The sequence below is a fragment of the Aristolochia californica genome, unplaced genomic scaffold, assembly GCF_029961685.1.
Source record: "Aristolochia californica isolate CCGP_79_NKW_82.1479 unplaced genomic scaffold, dmAriCali1.0.hap1 SCAF_10, whole genome shotgun sequence".
Lineage (NCBI taxonomy): Eukaryota > Viridiplantae > Streptophyta > Magnoliopsida > Piperales > Aristolochiaceae > Aristolochia > Aristolochia californica.
In genome coordinates, this window is record NW_027181771.1 from 32059608 (window position 1) to 32085185 (window position 25578).

A 25578-nucleotide genomic window follows, 5' to 3' on the forward strand; every position below is an offset into this window, starting at 1 on the left:
CAAATAATTATTTTTATAAATTAATGATTTTTATTATGATAGTTTAATTTTTCCTAACTTAGGAAAAATTAAACCATCGTCGTCTTCCTCAGCGGCGAACCAGCGGGCAACGACGATAGGCCAGTGGGCAACGACGACGACGGCGGGCAACGCCGATAGAGGCGACACTCCGACGGTACGCCTAGAGGGAGAAGAGAGGGAGGGCGAGAAGCTCGACCTCCCATGCTCTGCGACAGAGGTCGAGAGGGAGAGGAGGGAGGATGGCCGAAGAGGGGGGGGTAGAGAGAAGAGAAGCCGTCGCAGAGGGAGGAAGCAGAGGGAGGAAGGCCTCCCTCCCTCTCCTCTCCCTCTCGACCTCCGTCACAGAGCCTCTCGGTTTCCTGTACTCTACAATGGAGATCGAGAGAGAGAGGCCGTAGAGAGGGAGACCGGAGAGAGGGAGACCGGAGAGAGGGAGACCAGAGAAGGACGGTGGAGACGAAAGAGAGAGCAACGAGCTCTGGGTTCAGGGAGACGACAGAGATGTGGGAACGAGAGAGGAGTGCGCCAGAGAGAGTCCTGCGCGTGAGTCATGTACATGATTCTCAAAATTGGGCGGAAAACATTCTCTGCCTTTTACTCTTAGGACATGAACTCCTGATTCATGGATGATCATGTATATAATATGAAGTTTGGCACTCCCTAATAATATCAGGATATGAATTGATTAATATGCATAAAGATCATGTTCTGAGTCATGACTAACCCCCTAAAGCTAAGTAATACACGTTTCAAGTTGATTTTAAACAGAAAACTCTCAAACCGACTTGATCGCGTTTAACGCGGAATCGGTCCAGTCAACCGTTTAGAAGACGTAAAAGGAAAAAAAGGTGAGAGGCTTACCATTTCATGTGCCATCGCGGACCACTGAAGCTTCTGGAGCAGGAAAAGGAAAATGACTTTTCTTCTTTGAATATTTGTTGGAGTGAAAAGCGCTTCTGGCTCATGCGGATGTCGTTAGGGCGACGAAGTCATCAAAAGCAAATGCTGAACAAGAATGTTCAGTGAAATGCATCACAATAGGTTTCCATGAAGTGTAAACGAGTTTAAATGTACTGGAAAATAATTTTTAGTGTTAGTAACCTCAAATAAAAAGTATGATATAAATAAGAGAATGAGTAACCTTTTATAATAACTTAAATATAATATATACTTAAACAAATAATTAACCAAAATAAATATGATTACCGCACTTATAAGTGATTTAACATGTAGTATTAAAATGTGTTAATATCCTAATTAACGAAAAATTATATTATATTACTTAAAAATTATAATTTATTATAAATTAATACAATAATTACGTGTGACTATAATAAATTATTAAAAATGAATAAAAAGTAAAAAATAATATAAGTCATATAATAAATAAATAAATTGTTTTTTAATAACATAAGAAATATTTTAACATTAAAACTCACTAATTTAATATATTAATAAAAAATTAAATATATTTATCAATAACATAATATATATTTTTATGTATTAATAATTAATAATATATTGTCACAAAATTTAAAACCATTGGTTTATTTAATTATAACAATGCGATAATTAAACCAAAATAATTTATCAAATATTTATTTTAAAAATATTTTAATTATGACTATTAAATCATTAATTTAATATAGTAATTATAAAATAAATATCTATTTATAAATAAAAAATATAAATTATTATACTTATTACGATGGTTTAATTTTTCCTCAACTTAGGCTTCCTCACGGCGGGCCAGCGAGCAACGATGACAGAGTCGGCGCTCCAACGGTACGTCAAGAATGAGAAGAGAGGGAGGCTAAGAGAGGGAAAGGAGAGGGAGGAAGACCGACGGGAGGGAAGGAGAAGAGAAAAAAAATTTGGCCGAAGGATCGCGGGAAGGGGGGGGGGGGGGGGGGGGGAGGGGATGGAGAGCAACATGCGATTCAATTGGTTGATTCACAAAATAGGTGGGAAACCAAATTCCCCGTTTTTTGTATGAGAAAATGAAGAGATGTAATTTAACTTCAATTCAATTCATTCTACACTAACGATTTTATTTAATGAACTAAGTAATACGGAGGGAATTCATTTCACTTCATTGTGGACTAACCCCAATGATGAGTAGAAGTTGAATCAATTCATTTATTCACTTCAATTCAAATTCATTGTGGACTAACCCCCCCCCCCCCCCCCCCCCTTAAGTTTGATACTTTGCATTTCTACGATACTCTGAACCTTCAATACAACCCTCTTAAAAACCGAACCTCCAAATTTGGTCAATTAGAGGCTAAATTTTGAATAAGACAAATTATTTTGGTAATGTTTAAAGGTAAATAAATAAATAAAATTTTAAGACATTTTATTATATTAATAGGTTAAAAATAACATTAATATATGATAAAGAATTAATATAATCTTCCTTTTGTTTATCAGATAAGATTCACATTGTATTTGTCACATGTTATAATTATCTCTTTATATAAAACTTATCTTATAATTATCTCTTTATATAAAACTTATCGGATTATAAATTATATCGATACCACTCTTAATCAATACAAAGATCAAGGTTCAATTCAATATTTTTCTCCTCCACTCCAGAAAAAAAAAAAAAAAAAAAGTCCATTGGTTCAGCTGATGAGAGCCACTCCAAGCCAGCGGTCATGTGCTTCTACATAAACAGGAGCATTGATGGTAATTTGAATATTCTCATCTACAAGATTCATCCTCGCATTCAAATCTCATAACATAGATCAAGATCAAGAAACTTTTAACAAAATAAAATCTCCATTGATGGGCAGGTCTTTGAGAGCAAACTACCTTTGCCGTGAGAATTCAGGAGAGTTGCCTGATATCACATCTTCAGACAAAATCATGAATTCTGACATAAAAATGAATTCCGTGAAAAAGCTAATACGGTGAAGATGATTTACACGAGAAACTGTTCATTCAGGTTGATCGTTCGATAGTGGAATCTTTCGTTCAAGGCGAGGTTGCATAGCATCTCGACTGTACTCCGCCATGGCCGTCCGCAGTGAGCTCTGGTTTCGAATTCAAAATCGCCTAATTGGATGGAGAGTATGCTGCCATCCTTTCCCTTGTTGAAATATCTAAAAATTAAAAATTTGGATAAATGGATTCACTTATTTAAAAAATACTAAAAAAAACTCAAAAGCATGACGCCCAACCACCTGTCGCTGCCATTGGGCAATCTCTCGTCACGCGGATCACTACGAAATCCATCAAAGACCGTAGAAGTATACAGCAATCCAACGGCTCCAGCCCCTACATCCGCTGCGAGGGCAATGCCCCTGCACGTATAAAACTGCCTGCAAGCTCGACATTCCGAAACAGTCGCTTTGTGCTATTCTTCGGATTTCTGCAAAAGTAAAAAAGGGTGAGACGAAAATGGAGGGAGGAGGAAAGGTGAAGAAGGGAGCTGGAGGGAGAAAGGGTGGTGGGCCCAAGAAGAAGCCAGTGTCCAGATCGGTCAAGGCAGGACTTCAGTTCCCGGTCGGAAGGATCGGCCGGTACTTGAAGAAAGGAAGATACTCGCAGCGTGTCGGAACAGGTGCGCCTGTGTATCTTGCTGCTGTTCTCGAGTATCTGGCTGCTGAGGTATTTTATCTTCACTCCTCTTCTACTACTGTAATTTTTTTTATTTTTTTTTAATTTTTATGGGGTTTTTATGTAAAAATTTTCTCCTGTTGTTTTCTTTACTTGGTATGGGTAATCTGTGGTTGACTTGAGATTGCTTTGGATTTTTCTCTCTATTTTCTCTTCTTCTCCTGTTAGAATTTGGGTAAATTTTTCTTGGTTTAACTGAATTGATGTTAATGTATTTTAATTTGGAGGATTTTCACCCCGTTTTGTCGTTTTATCTCTCGATTTCTTCAGTGGTAATGAATTGTTCTTATTTGTCGTTGAGAACTTCTGATGAGGCTACATTTGCTTCTACTTTTCAATATTCTTCGTGTACTCTCTCATTCGTCACATGATACAATGTGTACGTTTCACTTTTTTTCAGGTGCTGGAGCTTGCTGGAAATGCCGCAAGAGACAATAAAAAAAATCGAATCATTCCCAGGCATGTTCTTCTGGCCGTCAGGAATGACGAAGAGCTTGGGAAGCTTCTATCGGGCGTGACAATTGCTCACGGAGGTGTTCTTCCCAACATTAACCCGATCCTCCTACCCAAAAAAACTGACAAGGCAACCGCAAACAAGGAGCCCAAATCTCCCACTAAGTCTCCATCCAAGGCCACCAAATCGCCCAGGAAAGCAGCCTGATTCGTGCCCTGCTTCTCTTTTCTCCCTGTATGTAATCGTGGGTCTTCTCTTTATGTAGCGAAGGAAGAAATGATGTTTGTAATTGGTATCCCCGCACAAAAGAATTGTACCTTTCTAGGATGTTCATTGTTAATGATATTTGCCCCTTTTCTCTTTCAGTTTCTGGATTTTCGAGCAAGTTTAACCATTATTATCCTCAAACTGTATATGTAGTGTAACCCGGTCTTTTTAAAGCAAATGATAGAAGAATTCTATCAGAGGAACTGTTTAAGTGACTTCAATTTCTTTTTGCATTTGTAGTTTATTTTAACAGTTACATCAAACACCAATAGGTTTGATACGCAGAACTGAAATTCTCGCTTGAGGAAAATTAACAGGGATGAACTGTTTAGCGAAAGATAACTCAGTCAAGCTTACGCAAATCCCATTCAATCAGAGACCAAAGAAGACCCATAATTTGATTTACATTTGAATAAAAAGGGCTTCTTCGAAAAGGAAGGGAAGTTAAAATCAAGTCTGAGATTAAAAGTGGCTACCCGCGGCCGCTATGGCCTTCGACGCCTGTTCTTTTAATTTTTTGAAAAGCAGTCAATTCGAATTCACTCTTACTCACCCAAAATTGATGGGTAGTGTATACACATCAGTGAAAGTAAACTTAGTGCCGGTGTAAAATCAGTAAACGAATACTTTGGTAATGTTCATTCATTCACATTTTTAGGTAGTTTTCTCCGTGACCGACCCATTTTCACCATACTGGTGAGTTCTCTTCCCTATCGCTGGTCGCTGGTCAATAAATTAGTTAATAGCTATTAATCATACCCCTCGGGAGATTGTTTTTCCCTGTTCTCTTAACGTCTCTTCACAGTGGCTGGCACAATCTCTCTTTGTAGGTATTTTTCATTAAAAACAAACAAGGAATTACGAAACTACTCAAGAGAAGCAATTGCCATCGAACTTCAAAGAACTCGGTCGAATTAACAGAAAGGTAATAAGCATAAAGGGTTACTGCAAACTCAGTTTTCATAAGACAATGAATTTTTTTGGAAATTTACACAGCAGAATTGGACCCCAATAACGAAGAGAAAGAAAGTATTTGAAATTAGTGATACAACTTCAACTCCCTCTCCTTCAAGAACTCGTAAATTTGGTGACAGCCTTGGTCCCTTCCGACACGGCATGTTTCGCCAATTCTCCGGGTAAAACCAATCTGACAGATGTCTGAATCTCCCTAGAAGTTATGGTAGGCTTCTTGTTGTACCGGGCAAGACGGGACGCCTCCTGTGCCAACTTCTCGAAGATGTCATTAATAAAGCTGTTCATGATCCCCATGGCCTTGCTGGAGATTCCGATATCAGGGTGAACCTGCTTCAAGACCTTGAAGATGTAGATCTTGTACGTCTCGGTGCTCTTCTTCGTACGCTTCTTCCTCTTCTTGTCGCCGGCAGCAGACCCCTCTTTGGCAAGGGACCCTTCTTTGGGAAGGCGCTTCTCAGCCTTGGGCTTCTTCTCCGCGGGGGTTTTTTCAGCTACGGCAGACTTCTTCTCCTCCGCCGGCTTCTCGGCCGCGGGCTTCTTCTCGGCGGGCTTCTTCTCGGCCCTGGGCGCCATGGAGACAGGGAAGGGTGGAACTGGATACGGGGACTTTAGTGGAGAGTCGGTTGTCCGAAGAAGAGACGAGAGAGGTATACGACGATGAAGGAAAGAGTAGTGGAAGTTGTTTTTTATAGATAAAAAGGAAATGAAAGAGATTCGCTAAAAGGTTTTGACGCGGATTGATGATGTGGAGAGCCGTTTGGCGGTTCGATTAAAGAATCAATTGACGTGATTGATGGACGGATGGAATTTGGGTTTCTCCGATCTGAACCGGGGATTTGGATTCCCGCTTATGATTCCCGCTTATTTTATGGTACCAGAATGGACTTTATTTTGCGATAATTACAGTCACGCGCTGCTTGAATCAGCTAATCGTGGCCGTCGATTGTTTTCCCAATAAAAAAAAAAAAAAGACAGGATGGATCTTGGCCCTGATATAGAACGCAATAAAAGCAAGAAGATAATACCTAATCCGCCACAGCTGACATATATTTATAGCTATTTATTCACTATCAATAGGCGTTCAATTAAATGACAGAGTGTAGTCATCTTAGCGTTCTTTCTTTCTGGGTAAATGGTATCAGATTTCAGAATCGAGATATTACATTTCTCCCAGATGGGCATGGGTTGATGCTGCCGGCTTCCTTGGCAAGATTCAAAGTGGATGAGACTGGAACCAGACAAAGCCCTCTGCTACGGAGGTCATATCTATCTTCTCCTCCTCCGGTACCCTGCGAATTAATAAAAGAAAAAGAAAACTAGTTTATTTTAAAATGTACTGTATAATCTATCTTCTCCTCCTCCGGTAAGAATCGGATAAAAAACGAGGAAGCAAATCGAAACAATTTACCTGTGAAGAATGGGAAGTAAACCTGAAGTAAGGGTTACTCAAAACCTGCAGATAGTGAATGTTGACAAAAATCAGTAAATCTTCTTGTCTTTTTTCTCTCAATCTTCTCAAGCGAGAACAACAGATATTCTTTAAAATATTGTATTCTACTAGTGAGATTCAAACGAAATTTGACATGTAATACTTGGACTGGTCAATAGCCATGAACAATATTATATTGCATGGAGGAATCCAAGCTTTTAATCAGTCTTTCAATGGCTTTTTCTATCATAGGAAAGATTCTGTTTAGGGGGGGACCCTAGTAGATGAGAATTGAGCCTCAAGTCAAACCATTGCCACTTGCCGACTTGCCTTCTCTGTAAAGTGTTTTTAATTTTTTCAAGTGAAAGAGAGGTGAGAGCATTCCATTTATACAGAAATACCTGAATCTGTTCTTGAAGAAGCTTGATGTAAACAGTAGCCTCTTGAAGAACTGAAGCAGTGTCAGTCTGCAAAGAATTCAAAGCTTCAGTTCTCGAAACCCAAAACAGATAAACTCTTGCAGAACATGTTGAGATCAGCTGGTCCCAGTTCAATATCTGTTTCTAAAGATGTATAGCCTTTCTCTAACCTTTCCGAATGGAGAAACCAACTGCTGAAGAGCAGTTACTCTGTCTCCGAGCTTGTGATTCCGTCTCAATGGCGCCTGCGAGGAAGCATCAAGCATCAGAAAGCAGCAGTAGAAACGACGATTTCGAGACCCATTCACAGAGTAGCTTACGTACTTTCATGGGTTGAATGTGTGATGAGGATGATGACTCCATTGGTCGTTGATGCTCCTCTATTGAAGAGGCGGCCTTCTTTTTCTTGCATGCAGTCATCATCGTCTCCTCGTAGTTTGCCGAATCGCTTCTAATTGTTCGTTTGCCGGTGCTTTCCATGGCCTTAGCACGCTGATGATTATAAATTGATGGAAGTAACTGTGAGGAGTTGCAGAGATTGTCGTGGATGAAATGGAACGAGGAAAAAGAGTTACAAGAAACGGGATTTGACTTCCGAAAGAGACAGATGGAACAGGAACAGAGAACGTAACGTATTTATCGGATAAAGCCTCGATTTTTTCTAGTTTCTTTAATGGGGAAAAGCTTACTTCATCGTGAGCACAAACTCTGGGAACAAGTCTTGAATGGACAGTGTTCTCGTACTGGCCGGAACTCGTCTTCAACCCATCTCCTTCTACAGGGAATTTCATAGCCAGTTCCAAGTAAGAGAAAAATGAAAAATGATCCAAAAGTTGAAGACCAAAATCTTTCCTTCTTCATGTTTATTTTGAACCTGGGAGAAAAACGAGCCCTTCAGAAGTGTTGACGGTTGGGAGAGGACAGAAGCTTCCAAGATGGAGATGGTTGGAGACCTGAGAATCAATGAAAAACCCGCTGCCATAGGTATTTCTGCACGGATGAGAAATATAAGAGGTCAAAGTGAGATTCTTTATCATTCTTTCAAGTTTTCCCAGTTGCAGATTGAAAAAATAAATAAAATCGCAATAAATTAGTAATCAGTCCGCCATGAATAATTCAATAACATACGATCTCTCCTGCAGGTTGTTTGGAATGTCAGAAATCGCCATGTGAGCTTCCTCATTTCCTGCAAAGTTATCAATTGAACGTTTTCAGTTAAAGCGATAGCGAAGGTATTAATCAAAATCTGCCGCTAAAATTTGAAATGACTGGATAATCAGTGAACAAAACTCCAACCTGAGCTGAAAAAGGACGATGAAAATGGTGGGAAAAATGAGTTTCTCATCCCTGGAAGCTGAAACTCCTGCCACAGATCAGAAGCACTGCAGAGATTTCGATCTGGAGATGTTCGCAAAATTGACGGGAAATCCGTTTCCGAGTTGAAGATATCTAGCATGCTAGAAATAAACAAAGATCTCGTCAGAAGCTAATAACGCCTGCATCAGGAGGAACTCATCATCTTCTTCACTCTGGATTATCGAAATATACTGTTTCTCTTAGTTAACCATACATGAATTAGAGGGGAAAAAACAGAAAAAAATTCGAAGACGACTACCTCATTTGGAGAGAGAATCAGGAGAAAAAATGGAAGGAAACGAATTGAATTTCCCTGGATAAAAGCTAATAAAAATCTAGCTAGTTGAACTCATCTTGTCATGCAATGAAGAAAATAGTAGGAAGAAAAGAATGACATTTTCCATTAAAAGCTCATCAAATTTAATCAAATTTAATCAAATTTTGAAGAAAAGCACGAACGAACCAAAGACTACTAGTTCAGTATCTCTCAGTCTCTTCTTCCGAAACTGCCTTTGCAATAACGGCAGAAAAACCCAAGTTACCCTGACATTATTTTTACCTGAAAACTCGATAAAGCTCTGTTCTTCCAGAGTTCAAACCTCTCCACAAACGAAAAGAATGAACGAACGGGAGCTCGACCTCGTCCTCTCCTTAATACCCAGAGACCAAAAACAATAAGGGTACGAAAATCTCCTGAAGCATCGTCTGTATTAAAGTGTCAGAAATGAGAAAATGTCCGGAAGAAGCAAGCTCTGAAAATCAAGGTTTGTAGGATTCCCAACTCTGGGGTGATTCAACGGCTCTTTTTCCTTATGGGGGAACCTTGTGGTTGCCGGGCATTGAATATGAAGCAAAAAGGGAGGTCCTGGAGACGGAAAAGGACGATGGGGGCTTTATATACAGCAATAGCGGCCTTTTCTTGGAAGCCTTCTGTTCGATTTCCCTTTCAAACTCTCTCACTCTCTTTATTTCCTCTGTTTCGATCCCTCTCTGAGGTTATTCGAGCTCTTTGACTTGCAGAAGGGTTAAAAAAAAAAAATGGCGGTTTTGCTTCTTCCCTTCGTCTTCTCCGCCTGTTTTTATTGCGTTGTCTTGCATGCAGTCTTCGCCTCTTTGCCTGTCGTCTCACCCTCGTTGACTCCTGGATTTCAGTTTCGTCCATAATTATTATTTCAGTTGAAAATCGGAATCATTTTCAACTCCCGGCCCCACCAGAACTGCTCTACAAGGCCTGCTGGCATCTGGCTTACATCTAAGGTTTCATCCTGTCATTTGACTGGTCTTTTTTTGCAAAGATAATTGGCGTCTCCATGGCCCCACACAATGGTCCCACAAAGCAAGTCAACTCCTTGCCAAGGTGATCAGATTGTCACAATTTCGTTTTTTTATTTTATTTTATTTATAAATTAAAATTGGTTTTCAGATAATAGAAAAAAACTAATAAAATAGGATTCTTGAAACCCTAAAAAAATTAGAATTTTACCATTATTATTTTAAAAAATAATTAATAAAAAAATATAATGATCAAATTCTCCATTTCATTAATTATTTTTTCAGAATAATAATAGTCAAATTTTTATTTATTTTATTTTTTTCATACGTATATAATATTACAATTATACCCTTAAAGTAAAACAAGAAACATAAATTAATTACATCAATAACACCTTAATTATATATTCATAATTATGAAATTAATAAATTTTGATATTAAAACAGTTGACTCTAGTTTGAAAGCCAAGGTCAAAAGCTGTTAGCTTTTGTCCCTACACACGAAACCAGAAGAAACAGAAAAGCTTACTTAAATGAGTTTGCGACAGAGGATTAACAAGTGTACTAATCTGATACTAACCACACTAATTATGCAAATTAAATAATGCTCATCCGAGATCTCACGTTAAGAAGCGCCTTTGCTGGATAATTTTTGCTTAATTCCGGTAAAGCAATAGATACTCAACCACCCCAGTGCAGGCCGTTTGATTTAAACGGGGACGGCGTCCTGAACCTGCTAATTTCTATTACTATCAACGTACGGTTTTTGTACTCCGCCATTGTTCATCCAAGCATCTTGACCTTCGTTCTGGTCGGTCCGGTTGAGTGCCGTAAGGGACTGGCGATTTGTTGAATCGTATCAGCTCAATTAGGTACAAAACGGAAATTGCAGAGAGCGACAAAGGGATTGTTTCTTCTGTTTAGAGCTTTAATGAAGATTGGAGAAGATGAAGAGGAGGAAAGCGTGCCGCCCTGTGTCTTCTATTAATATAAGCATGACAACGTATTAAAACTTCCTACGATGGCCCAAAGAAGACAAAGAATGCATGTTTTCTCATAAAAAAATGAATACCTACGAATATCACAGAAAAGACTTCTCTCCGGAACCCACAACCTCAAAAGCTACCAATTCCCACTATTCAGAAAGATACTAGATTTCCTTCTGGCGATTTGGAAGAGCAGAAAATGATGAACACGGTTATGGATTACTGGACTTCAGCCATCTTCGTTTTTTTCCTTGCAGCAAGTTTCTTTGGCGTAAAAACAACAACAAATAACATAAGGAGACTTAAATTCCCAATTTTGCTATAGAAGATTTAGAAAGAGAAAACAACAATCACAGACAGCAGTATACTTATAACTATTAGCACACAAAAACGATAATACTTCAACAGGTATAGACACAACAAGTGGGAATAGATGGAAATACAAAAAAAAGCTATGTTTCTTATCCATTACAACAGACATTAATTACCTGCTCCATTGTGTTGCAACTGGAACTGGAAGTAACAATCAGTTTGATAACTTTCACCTGAGAAAAAATTTCTTTCGTATATCTCATCTCACTCATTTACACTGGATCCTTAAATATATATACAGAGAAGCCTATCTATGACTATACATAAATTTACAAGATTTCTTCCTATAATCTCTCGGAGGATAACCATGATGGTTTCCTCCTCTGATTTCTCGGAAGACAACTCATGCCAACACAGTTTTACCTCAGAAAATCTGCTCAGTAGCTCTTTCCAAATACTACAGCTTCCCATCAATAAAGACAGATTCTTATGCGTTATCCCGACAAGAGAAAAATACAAGATCTTCAAGGGCATGTCACTCTATACTATATTCTATTAATTACGAAAAAGAAATAATTCCCCCTATAAGGAGCAAATTATCTGCAGACCACTGCTATAACCCCATTAATAACCAAGGATGGTTGTCTTTAACTCCAACAGATGGGTATGCAAGGCTCATTCTTAAATCTACTTACATCTGAAAAGCATTGCCACAGGATCATCAAGAAGCACAATATCATCCCATCTGTCATCCAAGGTTGTGTTCTCTGATCAGCATCAGCTGCATAATTTGCTTTCCTTTCTTCTCCGTACATTCCAGATTTCTGGATTTTCCTTTTCCATTTGTTTTATGAGTAAAGCCAATCCTCAAAAAAAATGGAAAAGAAATCATCCACCAGCTTCTTCTATAGAATGTCATTGACAGAAGAAAAAATTGTTCTTCAAACTAAAGGGAAAAATAGTACCCCACACAGAAATAAGCAATTTCTACTCTACCATTGCAATTCATGCTGTGAACATTGCATCTCTTACAAGAAAGCAAACTGTCCATTTGTGCACTCTACACTTCTCACAATGGAAGATGGAAAGAACATGAAACACAGAAGAACCTAAAAACTTAAGTTAGAAGTGCAGACAATCCAGAGCCAAACAACAAGTTCTGATGAAATGAGGTATTGAAAATAAAGTGAGAAAATTAAATCACATTAAGGAAACACTGTCTCTACGCTTTCCCACAATAGAAGATGAGAACAAAATGAGAAACAAAAGAACCTGAAAACTAAAGCAGGAAGCCACAGCAGACAATTCAGAGCAAAAAAAAAAGATATGATGAAATGAGAGTATAGAAAAGGAAATATGAGAAAATTAAATGCATTGTAGAAATATTAGATAAGTACAGGGTTTACGACACAGCAGAACTGCTTCGGTGATATCTGATGCATTTCATAAATGCGATCCATAGACTTCAAACCTCAATGATTCATGTCATATTTCCCCTAAAATATAACGAAAATCACATTATTTAGAAAACAACCAGCTCTACAAAAATAGGTTCACCCCAGCCGCATCCTCATTTTGTCCAATTTGAGTATGTGTACAATGAAAGAGATTCTATAATTGCCATAAGAATGGCCTTAGCCAACTTACCGTGAAACATTGATAAAAACTTCATTAAGAAGATCACAAAGGATGCAACTACAACAATCACATATAGAACGATGAAGCAAAGAAGAAATGTGAAATAAAGTAAAATTACAAAGAGAAAACAAAACTATGAGTCCTATAAAATTGATTGAAAAGCACATCGGCTTTGTGTGTCAAGCAACTCCTGATCTGTGAAGAAGTTTTCTAAAGCATCAGCGTTCTTTCATCATCTGTTATTGATTAGATGCCGTACACAAACAATCAGCACAACGACTATAATCACTGAGTTACAGAATGCCAAACCCACCAAAATAAATATAGAAGGAACATCTAAAACATCACCACCCACAATCTCAACAAGGAGCAAATGAACGATGAACAACTGCAGAAATTTCAGTGAGAGAAACACTTTTTCATAACTAAATACGCTTCAGTCACTGTACTAGCATTTATATCAGCCTCATCGAGCTGCAAAAATTGGCATCAGAACTAGAAAAGTTGCAAACTGTGTAGAAGGAAACTCTCAAAACTCTTTTCAACATAAGACGACAGCTATTCAGGACAAACTCACATTTCGTTATACCATCTACTACTACAGGAAGTTAGTTTAACACTTTAGCACAAATATTCCATTCATGGAAGGAAAGTATTGTCACAAAAACTTGACACTAAAATTTTATTGTGACACCGGCATCTTCACCACGAAAACATCAACCCTCGCAGAACCATATTTCAGATAAACCCAACATGATCATATCCCTGTTTATCCCTTCTATATCTTTAATGAAAAATTACAAGAAAAAGAAGAAACGAAATCACCGAGATGACCCCACGTTCACATTCCGCTGCAGAATACGATTGTTAGTTACACCGCCGTTTCCAATTAGCTCTCTCAGCCCCTGAGTCCCACCTTTACTCTCCTTGTCTTCGTCTTCATCATCCTTGTCCTCATCTTTATCAACCTTCTCCTCAACCGCAGAGGCAGACTTCTTCTGCACCCTCTCGAAGTAGTTACCGTATATGTACTCGGGAGTATAACCATTTTCGTCATCAAACAGCATTATGTGCCCGTGCCACTCCCATACCCTATAATCTGACGCCGCCTCTTCGTGGCAACCAATACATACATGATGGTCGCCAATGGAAACGGCTTGACCTGAATTTGCTTTGAGTGTATCCGTCTTCCCGGAGGCAATTATACGACGGATTTCCCTTTCAAGCTTGGCCTCCTCCTTCGCGAGGCTGGATTGCTCCGTGTTGTCTTCGCTTGAGAGGGAGTGTTCTTCGTCAAGGAGGTCGTCTAGGGTCTGTGAAAGGAAAGAGTTTGTGTCGAGATAAGGGGGACGAAGCTGCAATCGACCTAGACTCTGGAGAAGGAGATTATCGAAATTATTGTTGGAGGAGCTCATCGCAGTCTGCTTTTCGGATTCTTTTTTTCCCTAACTTCGTTTGACGGGATGAGCGCGAGCATATATAACACGAACTCGCGGAAGGGGTTTGGGAGGTTTTTTTTCCTCCGTTAAATTAAGGCCGTTCAAGGCGTCTGTAGAGAGGAGCCAGAAGGACAATGGAGCAGATGTAACCGTCGGATGAAACCCTAAATTTTTGCATACTCTTTACAGTTCACGTCTCTTGGAAGGGTATTCATGTAATTAGAGAGTGCAATAATTTCTAAAAATTTCAAATTAATATATACATTATACGTCACATAATTTCAATGGATGTAACGCATTTACAACTTAATTACTGAAAATATTACAAATTAATTTTCTATAATTTCTTTTATAATATAAAAATTAACAATAAATATAATTTCATATAATATTTTACATTTTGTCACAATGTATTTAGTATAAAAAAATCCTTTACAAACTTTCATTTATTTACTAAATGAAATAAAAAATAATTGATTAAATAATTACGTCTATAAATAAAGATTAAGGGGGAGGGTTTAAATATGTCCATAACACTAATTTTCCTACTCTTTTTATCCCCACCACGTGCTCTACTCGACGTCTCTCTTTCCTCTTCTCCCTTTTTCTTCTTCCTTCTCTTTTTTATTACAGACATAAAATTTTAATAAACTAGTCTTATATATAATTGCGTAATAGGGAAATCAAAATCGCAAATATAAACCTGATCCCTTTTCAATCCATTTAATAAAGATAATTCGGTAATTAGGTAATTTTTTTGTTATATTTTAATTCTATTTAATAAATGACGAATGAAAAATCGATAAAATCGACACCTCTAAAGAACTTCTATTGTTTAAAATATGTTTATTAATCTAAGAGGTTTATCCCTTGTAATTTATAATTCAGTTTAATGGGAAAATGTATATATGTTTGTATATAAAAAAAAGAGTATAAACCTAAGTACATATGAGTTTATATGCACCAATTTTTTAATAATTGATTAAACTATGCCTCTAAAGCGGTCAGTTTTTCACATATTAGTTATTAGTCGGATTGTCCGTGGAGACATTGAGATACTTTTAGGGAAATTTTAGAAATTATCTCAATTTTTTTTGTATTTGGACTCACATTCTGAGATTTGCAAATTCGGAGGTAGATGTGCTTGCCAGGCAGGGAGATACCCTACCATCGCTGGTCGTAAGGGACATGCTCCCCTAAATTTTATAATTTCTCCTGTTTTATTAAAACATCTTTTTAGAAAAGTTATTAGTGGGATTGTTAATAAACGGTTCAGATTCTCGGTTAGGTCTCCAGAATCTAGACGCTCGAAAAACCGTCTAAAACACCCGGTTCAGAGAATTGCTGTGACACGCGTGCCACGAGTAATGAGGGCAAGTGGGGCTAGTTTGTAATTTCGATCCTTTTTTAGGCTGAAAATGTCCGGCGGTTCCCTGAGGCAGTAAAGGTTTAGGCTATTTAAGCTTACGGAGAAACCCTAAGCTCTCTTCTCCTAGAAACTCTTCGACCATCTGGCTGTGGGCGGTACCTTCAAACCCTTTTGAGGTATGGTTTCGGTTTGTTGTTCTTGCTTTGAAGTATAGATGAGATACTTGTTGTAAATTCTTTTGTTATTTTTGCTTGCCTCCTTGTTCAAATGCTGAATATCTTGTCTTTCTCCTTCGTCCCCTCGAGGATGGTTGAAAAAAATGGCAGTTTTGTTTATGACTTTGGCATTTTAAAACATTGAATCGCTACCACCGATGTACTCGTTCAACTAAGTAATGAAGTAGGATTTGTAAACAGATTAGCTGTTGAAATTTATAAATTTTCTGTTGACTCATCTAATGATTGTTTTGCATCTTTATCTCACAAGCGAAGAGTTTTTTTAGATGAAACCAGTTTTCTGATCTTACCCTCGATCATATTTGAAACAGTCAGGAAAAAAATGGCCATTTCTTCTCCTCATGTTGTTAGTTCTCATCTAACTGTCACGCAGTCCGCAATAAATCGGTTTAGTTTAATTAAAAAGTGTAATCTTTAGGTTTTGAAGTGAAATTTTGTTAGACAGTATACCGTTTTGAAGAAAGAGAAACTAAGGAAAACATGAAATTTCAGTTGCTTGGCCAAATTTATCATATTAGGATAATCAGTACTAAAAAATATATTCAAGTTTTAAGATGATTTCTTACTTTCAAAGATGTAGTGAATAGTTTACGATAAGAAGCTTGATTGGAGAGCACATGGGATTCCTCTTCCAAAAGGGTGTCAATTTCTTTCTGAATCTGTTATCCTTATTATGTGTGGGTTGAACCATTTTCATCTCTGCCTGTCATAAATATTGGAGAAAATCTTTCAAGGTGTTTGAGCTCATTGGAACATGGTCATTGAAATGATTTCAGATTTGTGGTTTTAGCCAGAATGGTGAGGGTCAGTGTGTTGAATGATGCTCTTAAAAGCATGTATAATGCCGAGAAGAGGGGAAAACGTCAAGTGATGATCAGGCCTTCTTCTAAAGTGATCATTAAGTTCCTTCTTGTTATGCAGAAGCATGGTTAGCTCCTACTGGTCCTTGTTATTTTCCTCCCTGGTGTCTGTGCCATTACTAGTGTATTCACTCCCAATTTGCTCTATTTGACAGGTTACATTGGGGAATTTGAGTGGGTTGATGATCACAGAGCTGGTAAAATTGTGGTAGAACTGAATGGGAGGTTGAACAAGTGTGGTGTTATTAGTCCTCGTTTTGATGTTGGTGTCAAGGAGATCGAGTCTTGGACAGCAAGGTTGCTCCCATCTAGACAGGTTAGTGATGTGCGGAAGAGGGTTGTTCTTCATTAAAATAGCCTGTGCATTGTAATTCTAAATGTTGTAATCGATGTGAGCAATGGGACTTGCCATGTATTGGAGCCTATTCATCATCACCTTTTGGGAGAAAAAAAAAAGTATTGACTGCTTGTTGATTCTTGCAGTTTGGTTACATTGTCTTGACAACTTCTGCTGGGATTATGGATCATGAAGAGGCCAGAAGGAAGAATGTTGGTGGTAAAGTGCTAGGTTTCTTTTACTGAAAATAGTTGCTGAAGATTATGTTTGGAGAGTTTTGAGTTTCACTGGGAGAAAGACTGTTGTGTTTTGAAATTTTTGTTGAGGTTTGTTTTTTTTCGAGTTGGATTTATCAGTAGAATGGTCACCGCTTTATATCCAAGTGTTAGCGGTCAAATATTTATTTAAGGCAATCAAAATTCAGAATGGCTTCTGCTTTTGCTGTTGATATACCTATTGTTTCCTTTTTGCTCACATTTCATGAAGTTGCTGCTGTTAACGCCTGGAACTATTTAATTGTAATTTAGAGGATTTTCATTAATTAATGTATAAGCGATCCATTAATAAAACCAATTGAGTTTTTCAATTCCTAACCATATGTGATAGTGAAAACACAAACTCCTCCCAATCTTTGTTTAAACACCTACTGAAATTATATAAAGAAAAGCTTTCTTTTTTGTTGATGATTCAAGAAAATTTATGTGTAAGAAAACACCAGGTTGCAGATCATGATATTTTTCGAACTCTTGAGGCACGTTCGAGTTGGATCAAGATGACTATTAAGCTGGAAAACAGCGAAGATCCATATTTTAATTCACCTTACCATCTCTTTTCTTCTTCAAATACGTTATTTTATATTTGATGCAGGATGTATGAGATAACGATAAAATTCCACCTGTAATATACAACAAGCATTACATCTTCTGAAGCCTCCCCACAACTCGGGAGCCTCTGCAAAAAGAAAATCTACTTGCGGAGTCGAGATCAGACGAAAGAAACGGCATGATTTTGTTGATATGGAGCGACAATACTGCATCCTTGCTCGCGTTCTTGGTTGGTCAGCCAGTCAACGTCAACGGAGTCAAGTTTGTGGGTCAAGAATTCAGAGCGATCTCTTCGACGGACGTGCTGGAACTTGAACAAAGACACCTCCTCGACGTCTTCTTCGTGGGCGCGGCAGAAATAGTTCGTCTTGATCCAAGGAGTAAGGAAGTCTCGGCCGCCGCCGCCGCTGAACAGGGCCACCAGTCGCTCTTCGATGAGTTCAAGCAGGTTGTCCATAGTTTTCGTTTCTGAAGGTGCCGACGGAAGATTATGGCTAAGAGCAAGTGGAGAAGAAAGAAGAGATCAGTAGAACCGCATGAGCGACCGAGAGGGTAGAAAGACGAAGATGAGCTGAACTTGTGAGGCTTCGTGGGTGTTTCTCTTCTAAAGGGGTTGACGCTGGCTCTGGAGAAATTGAGACGAAAGGAAGAGATTTAGACACAGCTTTATTTTCATGCTAACTCTTGATTTGGAGCACAAAAAGAAGTTTCCGTGTTTGGATAGGAACGATACAGTTGCTAATTACTGTTCTTTGCTGTCTGCTCTCTCTCTCTCTCTCTCCTAATTCGTGGGGCCCATTTCCCCTAAGTCACCACTGTGCATTGTGCATGGTGTTTCTTACCAATTGGTTAAATCTCTGACTTGGTGACTTTGACCTGTGAATTTTGCCCACATTTAAGTTGGATTTCTGGCACGAAATGTGGTACCAGCGCCCTTAGGAGACGTCTATATGATCTCAGCCTTTGATTGGTCTCGTAAATGAAACTCATTAGCCAATGAAAATTTTTCATCCATAAGATCAATCAGAATGATTTTGTTACATGGTGACACACAGGAGAGGGAGGACCGGTTGAGATGGAAAAGCTGCCATGAAACCATGGTTTCTTCCTTTTACTAAGCAAATAGCTGTGTTTAATAGCCAAGCCCAGAAAGAGTACCCTGACATCTTTGCTCCAGACTGAGACGTCAGAGTCGGACAGCTACTTCAGGACGTGCACCTCATCTCAGCTATTTTAGCAGCTTCAAACGTGACTACCTCAATTTTTAATAGCAAGAAGTTCCCATTTGGTAGCGTACCAAAGACTAACAGGAACATATTTCATTAAGCCAAATAACATAAATACAATTACAGTCTCTGTATCAATTCCCCCCCAAAGTACGAATAGCTATACTCCCAGTGTTGGTGAATATGGAAGACATGCTCTGCACATAAATCGTTAGCCCTCCTCACCAAACTCCTTTGTAAATCTTTCCTGAACTTCAAGGTCTGATTTACTAACTGTTGGCCTCTGCCTTGATAGAACCTTATCAAAATCAGCTCTTGATATTGGTGGTGGAAGTATCTGTCCACACAGTTGGACAACAACGTCTTCTGTTAGCCAGTAGAACAGAGGAAAAGGAGATTATGGGAGAGGGAGAAAGAGAGACAACCTTTGAAGCATGGCCATCAGCAGCAAGTTCTTGCATACTGGTCTGAACTGCTCCCGGGTGTTTGGGTCCACATGGAACCCACATGTCACTGGAGTTCTTAACAAAGAACATAGCATCTTGAGTTTTCCGAACTGGTTCGAAAAGAACGTCCTTAACCTGTAGACAGGAGAGGGTTTAAAAATCCAATCTCACTCAATCCACCTGCCAAAACGTGGTACAGATAATACTGAAAAATGTGTTAAAAGTCTACTGCATAGATGCTGCAACATACACAAACAGAGACATCAGAACCCGAAAAACCTTCAGTTTTGCGACCTAACTGCTCAAAATCACTTTCAGTCAAGTTGTTAGGAGTATCACCCAAATGAACCTGCTCAAAAATGAAAAAAACTTGATCCATCATTGTAAAAGTCAAAACCTTTCGTGCAAAACCGAATTTTACAGTCAAATATGAAGAACATTGGATACCTTAAACATGTGTTGTCTTGCTTTTAAATCAGGGAGTGGAATGTAGATTCGCTTATCAAACCTTCGACGAATAGCCTACAGATCAACATACTTTCAGTTCATGAGACAGGCTTGCTATAACTAAAAACTTTGGAGTCAAAATATCAACCTGGTCAAGAGCATAGGGAGTATTTGTTGCAGCTAGAACAAGGACCTTCTGGTCACCTTTCCCCACACCCTGAGATCAAAAGGAACAATCAGATCTAAAACTGCAGTCTACATGGATATAAATACGAGATCACTTCTGCAAGATGGTTATCATACAACAACGATGCTTGTTCCATTAAAGCTTTGAAATATAAAAGTAAAAATAGATATGACATGAAAGCATGAAACAGGATATTAATGGCTATTTTTATTAGTCCTGAATAGAAAACAATTTCTATCCATATAGAATGGGAGCTCATAGAAAGAAGTAACACTAATAAAATAAGAAAATTTTACTTTACATCCACACAGAACACAAGAAACAGATTGAGAACCTAAACTGCTTTTTATTTTATCAACTACAATAACATCCCATCATTGTGCAAATAAAAACTTTGAGCATTCTCATAAGTCATGGTGGTTTCAGTCAAAAGACTCATCAATTATCAAGCTAGGAAGAATAGTTACTCCTCATCCATTTGGAAAGTCAGAAGAATGTAATGATACTTTTCATAGCCCACAACCAACCACACTACAGAGTACACTAGGAAGTCAGTAACTTGTAGTGGCGAGTAAGCATTTGTAACTTCAATTCTGTACTTTCATAATGCAGATATCAACAACTACCACGCCATAAGCACACAAATGCATGCTTCTATAGCATAAAAGTAGAAAATCTTAGCATAATGAAAATAAAACTCTATACATAAAATCTCAAAACCACCATGCTGCATATAAACTTCAAATCAATCCAATTCACAACAGAGACCCATAATAAATTTTGTGGGAAAGAAAAAGACAATTCAATATGGTGCACCTCTGCATGTTGTTTCAAAAGACAAGAAAAAAATTATAACATGTAGCCAAATGTCTAGTGATAATTTTGTGCACAGGAGAGAGCAGATCAAATCTTAATGCTCATGAAAGATTCAAACCAGAGCTAAACTAAAATTTGGGTAACTCACTTCATTGTGGTATGAGAATAAACTCAGACAGTAATATCATTTTACTAGTTTAAAATTTTTTACAGTATGAAATTTACGTATATAGGAGGATATAAAATATCGGTCTTTCTGTCAGAAAATTACTAACATCAAAACTACCCACCAATATACAGAAGCTAAGCTCCCAGTTGAATGGCTGAGAAAAAAGGGTAAAATGGTAACATCAAGTCTCTCTAATTTTATCTTAAAGAGAGTAAAATGGTAACTGTATGAGGCATGTGGATAACATATATGGTTAAAAATTAAAGACCTCTAAACCACACCAAAATGGAATTGAGATATCTTTCAAATTTCCATTAAAAGAAAAAAAATTACCTTTCAAAATGTTAAAAGATTGGAAAGGTCAAAAATGTCAAAATAGCTAATTGCCCAACTGGAGAAAACACAATATTTATGTATAGCATTCACTTACATATTTGCTGAAAGTCATTTCCACCAAAAATTAGTCCGTTCCTTTTTTTCAATACAAGTTCATTTGATACTCCACTAGCCAACACGAAAAAACAGAGATTCTTCATGCATTTACAAGGCGAAACTCTTTCTAGGCATAGTTTTCATAATCATCACAACAGCACTGCACTACTATTTTTAGGGCATCAGGGGCAAATGCATGTATGTTAAAGTATAAAGAAGTAATGAGATATATAAACTATGTTGTGAAGGCTACTAAGACAGTTACTCTAATCGGGTTAAAGTTTTCTTGAATAGTAATGGAATTAAAACTTAGTCAAACAGCACATCCCCATACATCTGATTAGCAACATCATGTCCATGCAAATAACCTCCAAGGAATACAGAAACTTTGGACCTATAGTGAGACTGACCATCACATTTATAAGAATATTCCAGGACAAACTAGTAAAAATATAAAAGAATATAGATCTAGTGAAAATACAAAAGAATATAGATTTTATTTTCGTAAAAACACTAAAATTAACTATAATCAGCCAGAGCCATTGTCATCATACCTGCATCTGTACAAGGAGTTCCGTTTTGATCCGTCGAGAAGCTTCACTCTCATTGCCTTCTCCCCGCTGCCCACATAAAGAATCTATCTCATCAATAAAGATGATGGAAGGGGCACTTTCACGGGCCATTTCGAAAAGGTTCGAAACAAGCTTCTCACTTTCACCCATCCACTTTGATACCAAGTCTGATGAAGAAACACTATAAACAGAAGTAATTGTAATCATAACTGAAGATAAGATGCAGCTTAACTAATACGCCAGAATTCAAGATCAAGGAAAGGTGCTCAAGATTAACATGATTATCAAGCCAAAATATTCTACTAAAGATATGGTTTTATCACAAAGCTTATCTCAAGCAATGTTGACTGTTTTACTCTAATAAGGGCAAGATTTGTAAAGCTCCTAGTGAATTAAGTAAACAAGCCCTCCGCTTGATAATTCCAAACATACATCTTCACTCATACGAAAAGGTTACCTAAAAAATGTAGAATCTGCTTCTGTTGCAACGGCCTTGGCTAAGTATGACTTTCCTGTACCAGGTGGACCATACAAAAGGAAGGCTCTCCATGGCTTTCGGTTGCCTACAAAAAACAAGTATGAACTTACTGATTCAACAAAATAACAACAAATAAGTGGTTATACTCTGGGTTCTTAAAAATTGAAAAGACAGAGGCAGTAGGAGAGTAGTAAGTTGATTCACATAAAATTAAATACCATCATGCTTATTAAGGTCTTTTCATTATTCAATGGCCAATGTTCCTAAGTCCTACAGAAGGAGAGGTTGTGAGGCATTGGGCTGTAAACTGACTTGCTTCATTTGCATCAGAAATAAGTCATGTTTCCACTCATGAGTAATCAGTCAGGCCTCACTTTGACGAGTGATTATTGGCATTATCTCAGTCAAGTAGGATTTATGAGAGAATATAACCAAGAGGTAGTAATGACCTGAGTGCTTGGTCTACAGAGTAGAAAGTGTTCGTGCCTATTCTGCTATAGAAAAGAATTCCCAAGAAATTTGCTTAAGAAAACCCCAAAGCTCATGAGTCATGGCTGCACTAGCTAAAGCTCTAGATTTTCAAAGACAATAATACAGTTGGCACTGGCACATCACTGATAGTATTGCTGATATTGTATCTTCTATTAATTGTAATTGGAATCTCATTCCTAAATCAACCAACTCTTTGGCTGATAAATTGGCAAAATTCAGAACTTCACAACAATCTCTCATTGTTTGGGAAGGCTTCCCTCCTTTGTAATTTTCTCTTTTGAGCTTTTGTTTTAATAAAAATCAGCATCATTTCAAAAAAAAAAAATGTATCTTTCCGTTTTCTTTAGATGATAAGGAGTGGTTGGCTTCAAGTAGGTACAGTAAAATGAGGCCAAGCATAGCCTTGCCACCACTTTCATCTCTATAAAAAAATTCAAATAATTGCCAGCATATGATGTTTGAAGAAGGCGTGTTATATTGATCATACTGAGTTCAGGATTAGTGGTAAGCATAGTGCCTCAGCTCATGTGCACTTATTCCTCTTCCAGTTCATGTTTCAAACTCTACATTGATAAAGTTATGTTGTTTGGTAAGTTTTCTCTGTCCTATGAATGAAGGCTGAAGAGCCTTTCTCAAAAAAACTGACGTCAAGAGACTTCTCTCACAAACCAGTTTCAAGTCTGAATAACCACAACAAAAATAATTATTTTCGGATACCTAGAAGAAAAAAACCTGGTTTTCAATTTCATCTCCTGTTTTAAGTTTTTCTTCTTCAAAAAACTACCATCACCAGGTCTTCATGATGTACATTGTCTTTTGTGAATATTGGTTATACATGCACACAACCCCCTTAAGCCCTCTTAGTGAGAGTTGAACTCAAAACCTCAAACTTGAAACCCCCATGTGACCATGAGCTAAAGAGCCAAGCTACTTCATGATGTACATTATAAAGAAATAAAAAAAAAAGGAAACCAGAAACTCATCCTTTTCACTGAAGAGAGTTTATTTAATTGAATGCCCATTTGGGGGCAACATAAAGCAGATAGAACCCATAGGTTTATTCAAAAGAATTTGTGCAAGTACAACATATTCAAAGGGAAGCATGATTTTTTTTTTTTTTTGAGAATGAAAATAGGATTATTTTGCCTTTTATTTGTAAATAAAGAGGATGTATAAGAATAAAAAAAAAAAAAAACTATTATGTTTGATTACTTGTGATCAGGTTAATCATAGGACACAACAGTTTGCACCATTACTGTAGAAAATAAGGGAGAAAATATAACTTTGAAATGAAAAGAGTTATAAAGGAAAAGTATGCTTGAGCATAAGTAAACAAACCAGTAAAGAACTGTGGAAATTTGACAGGTAAAATAACAGCTTCTTGCAATGCCTGCTTGGCACTCTCAAGCCCCGCAACATCATTCCACTTGACATTTGGTTTTTCCCTTATTATGGCAGAGTTGAGACCAGCCCTAAGTTTTGACTGTTCAGGATCCTCCCCATCTCCATCCCCGTCTTTAGATTTGCTCTTCGGTCTTGTGGCCACTGCTGCATCCCCATTAGAAGTAGGCCCAGGACCACCTTCATCAAGGACAGCTCGGATCTCCTCCGCTCGACGTAGATACTCAGTAAATTTTTGGGTTATTGCATCTCTGATTTTGGGGTTCTTTTCATATTTCAAATGGGTCTTAAAGTACTCTAGCGCTTTCATATACAGACCAAAGGCCTTCTGATAGTTTCCAGCATTATCTTCTTGAACCGCCTGTCTCACATAATCAATAGCCTGCTCCTTGAAGTTACTGTACATTTTTCAGTTCCAATGAGTAGCATTCAATACATCACCTCTATAAATTGTAGAAAATTACAGTGCTTCCTGCAAAAAAAAGACAAGAAGCTCCAAATTAGGACTCAGATAATTTTATTTTTTTCAATATTTCGACTACCATACCTCTCCCAGCGGTGAAACGGTTCAAACATATTTCCTTTCCGTTCCTTCCCCAATCAATACATCGGATCACCATTTAAACCAGAGGATATCCAACAAAATTCCAAAACGGAAAAAGATCAAAGAAAGCTGCGTCTTTCAAGCCCTCAGTGACGATACAACAAACAGACCTTTCTCTACTTTCAACAATCAAATACATGCAAGACGAAACGCATAAAGAAACAAAAAAGTGACCGTAACAAACCCAAATTTATCCTTTATTCAGCACAACCTAAAAAATCAAGAGAAAACACTTCCAATTTTCCTAAAGCTCGAACCGACCCGATCTATATTTCAACTACTGCAATCATAAACGAAGAGCTGGGCAAAACGAATAATTAGACAGCACAGACCTGGAATTGAATGACTTTTCCTGAGCACTCGATCGATCGGACCCTGAAGCGAGGAAAAAGAAAGTTATCAAAGACCTATCAGGCTTCCAGTTTCGTCGATTAAGTATTACAGAAGAAAGTATCGACCGCAGCCGAGCTGGGCCCACCTTCAGATCGAC

The 25578-nt window shown here is 37.9% G+C and overlaps 6 protein-coding genes across 10 annotated transcripts; 2 read left to right on the top strand and 4 right to left on the bottom strand.

The window, feature by feature from the left end:
• Positions 1 to 3381: 3381 nt before the first annotated feature.
• LOC137936382 (histone H2A-like) lies at positions 3382 to 4464 on the top strand. Its single transcript, XM_068781005.1, has 2 exons — positions 3382 to 3636; positions 4046 to 4464. The coding sequence occupies exons 1-2, from the start codon at positions 3427 to 3429 to the stop codon at positions 4304 to 4306; spliced, it is 471 nt and encodes a 156-aa protein (XP_068637106.1). The 5' UTR covers positions 3382 to 3426; the 3' UTR covers positions 4307 to 4464.
• An 844-nt stretch (positions 4465 to 5308) lies between these two features.
• LOC137936402 (histone H2B-like) lies at positions 5309 to 6009 on the bottom strand. The gene has a single exon (XM_068781051.1). The coding sequence runs from the start codon at positions 5912 to 5914 to the stop codon at positions 5435 to 5437; it is 480 nt and encodes a 159-aa protein (XP_068637152.1). The 5' UTR covers positions 5915 to 6009; the 3' UTR covers positions 5309 to 5434.
• A 351-nt stretch (positions 6010 to 6360) lies between these two features.
• Positions 6361 to 9211, bottom strand: LOC137936390 (transcription factor bHLH110-like). 3 transcript variants are annotated; one of them, XM_068781029.1, is made up of 10 exons: positions 9105 to 9211; positions 8486 to 8646; positions 8318 to 8375; positions 8064 to 8179; positions 7879 to 7961; positions 7514 to 7708; positions 7360 to 7434; positions 7172 to 7237; positions 6750 to 6794; positions 6361 to 6630 (listed from the first exon to the last, which is right to left on the bottom strand). In XM_068781029.1, the coding sequence occupies exons 2-10, from the start codon at positions 8643 to 8645 to the stop codon at positions 6487 to 6489; spliced, it is 942 nt and encodes a 313-aa protein (XP_068637130.1). In that variant the 5' UTR covers position 8646; positions 9105 to 9211; the 3' UTR covers positions 6361 to 6486. The 3 variants fall into 3 exon arrangements, with proteins under 3 accessions (XP_068637130.1, XP_068637139.1, XP_068637120.1); XM_068781038.1 differs by having other exon boundaries at positions 7514 to 7681; positions 7879 to 7964; XM_068781019.1 differs by having other exon boundaries at positions 7879 to 7964.
• Positions 9212 to 13361: 4150 nt separating this feature from the next.
• Positions 13362 to 14236, bottom strand: LOC137942540 (uncharacterized). Its single transcript, XM_068788235.1, has one exon. It carries the CDS (start codon positions 14166 to 14168, stop codon positions 13575 to 13577), a length of 594 nt encoding a protein of 197 aa, XP_068644336.1. The 5' UTR covers positions 14169 to 14236; the 3' UTR covers positions 13362 to 13574.
• A 1415-nt stretch (positions 14237 to 15651) lies between these two features.
• On the top strand, positions 15652 to 17442 carry LOC137942473 (small ribosomal subunit protein uS8z/uS8w). 2 transcript variants are annotated; one of them, XM_068788131.1, is made up of 4 exons: positions 15652 to 15737; positions 16574 to 16725; positions 16813 to 16973; positions 17141 to 17442. In XM_068788131.1, the coding sequence occupies exons 2-4, from the start codon at positions 16593 to 16595 to the stop codon at positions 17237 to 17239; spliced, it is 393 nt and encodes a 130-aa protein (XP_068644232.1). In that variant the 5' UTR covers positions 15652 to 15737; positions 16574 to 16592; the 3' UTR covers positions 17240 to 17442. The 2 variants fall into 2 exon arrangements, with proteins under 2 accessions (XP_068644232.1, XP_068644233.1); XM_068788132.1 differs by having other exon boundaries at positions 15675 to 15737; positions 16588 to 16725.
• Positions 17443 to 19122: 1680 nt separating this feature from the next.
• LOC137936411 (protein SUPPRESSOR OF K(+) TRANSPORT GROWTH DEFECT 1) lies at positions 19123 to 25500 on the bottom strand. 2 transcript variants are annotated; one of them, XM_068781063.1, is made up of 9 exons: positions 25421 to 25500; positions 24422 to 24956; positions 22571 to 22676; positions 22096 to 22294; positions 20086 to 20154; positions 19938 to 20012; positions 19741 to 19839; positions 19470 to 19625; positions 19123 to 19381 (listed from the first exon to the last, which is right to left on the bottom strand). In XM_068781063.1, the coding sequence occupies exons 2-9, from the start codon at positions 24888 to 24890 to the stop codon at positions 19256 to 19258; spliced, it is 1299 nt and encodes a 432-aa protein (XP_068637164.1). In that variant the 5' UTR covers positions 24891 to 24956; positions 25421 to 25500; the 3' UTR covers positions 19123 to 19255. The 2 variants fall into 2 exon arrangements, with proteins under 2 accessions (XP_068637164.1, XP_068637171.1); XM_068781070.1 differs by lacking the exon at positions 25421 to 25500 and adding an exon at positions 25032 to 25386.
• Between the last annotated feature and the right edge of the window lie 78 nt (positions 25501 to 25578).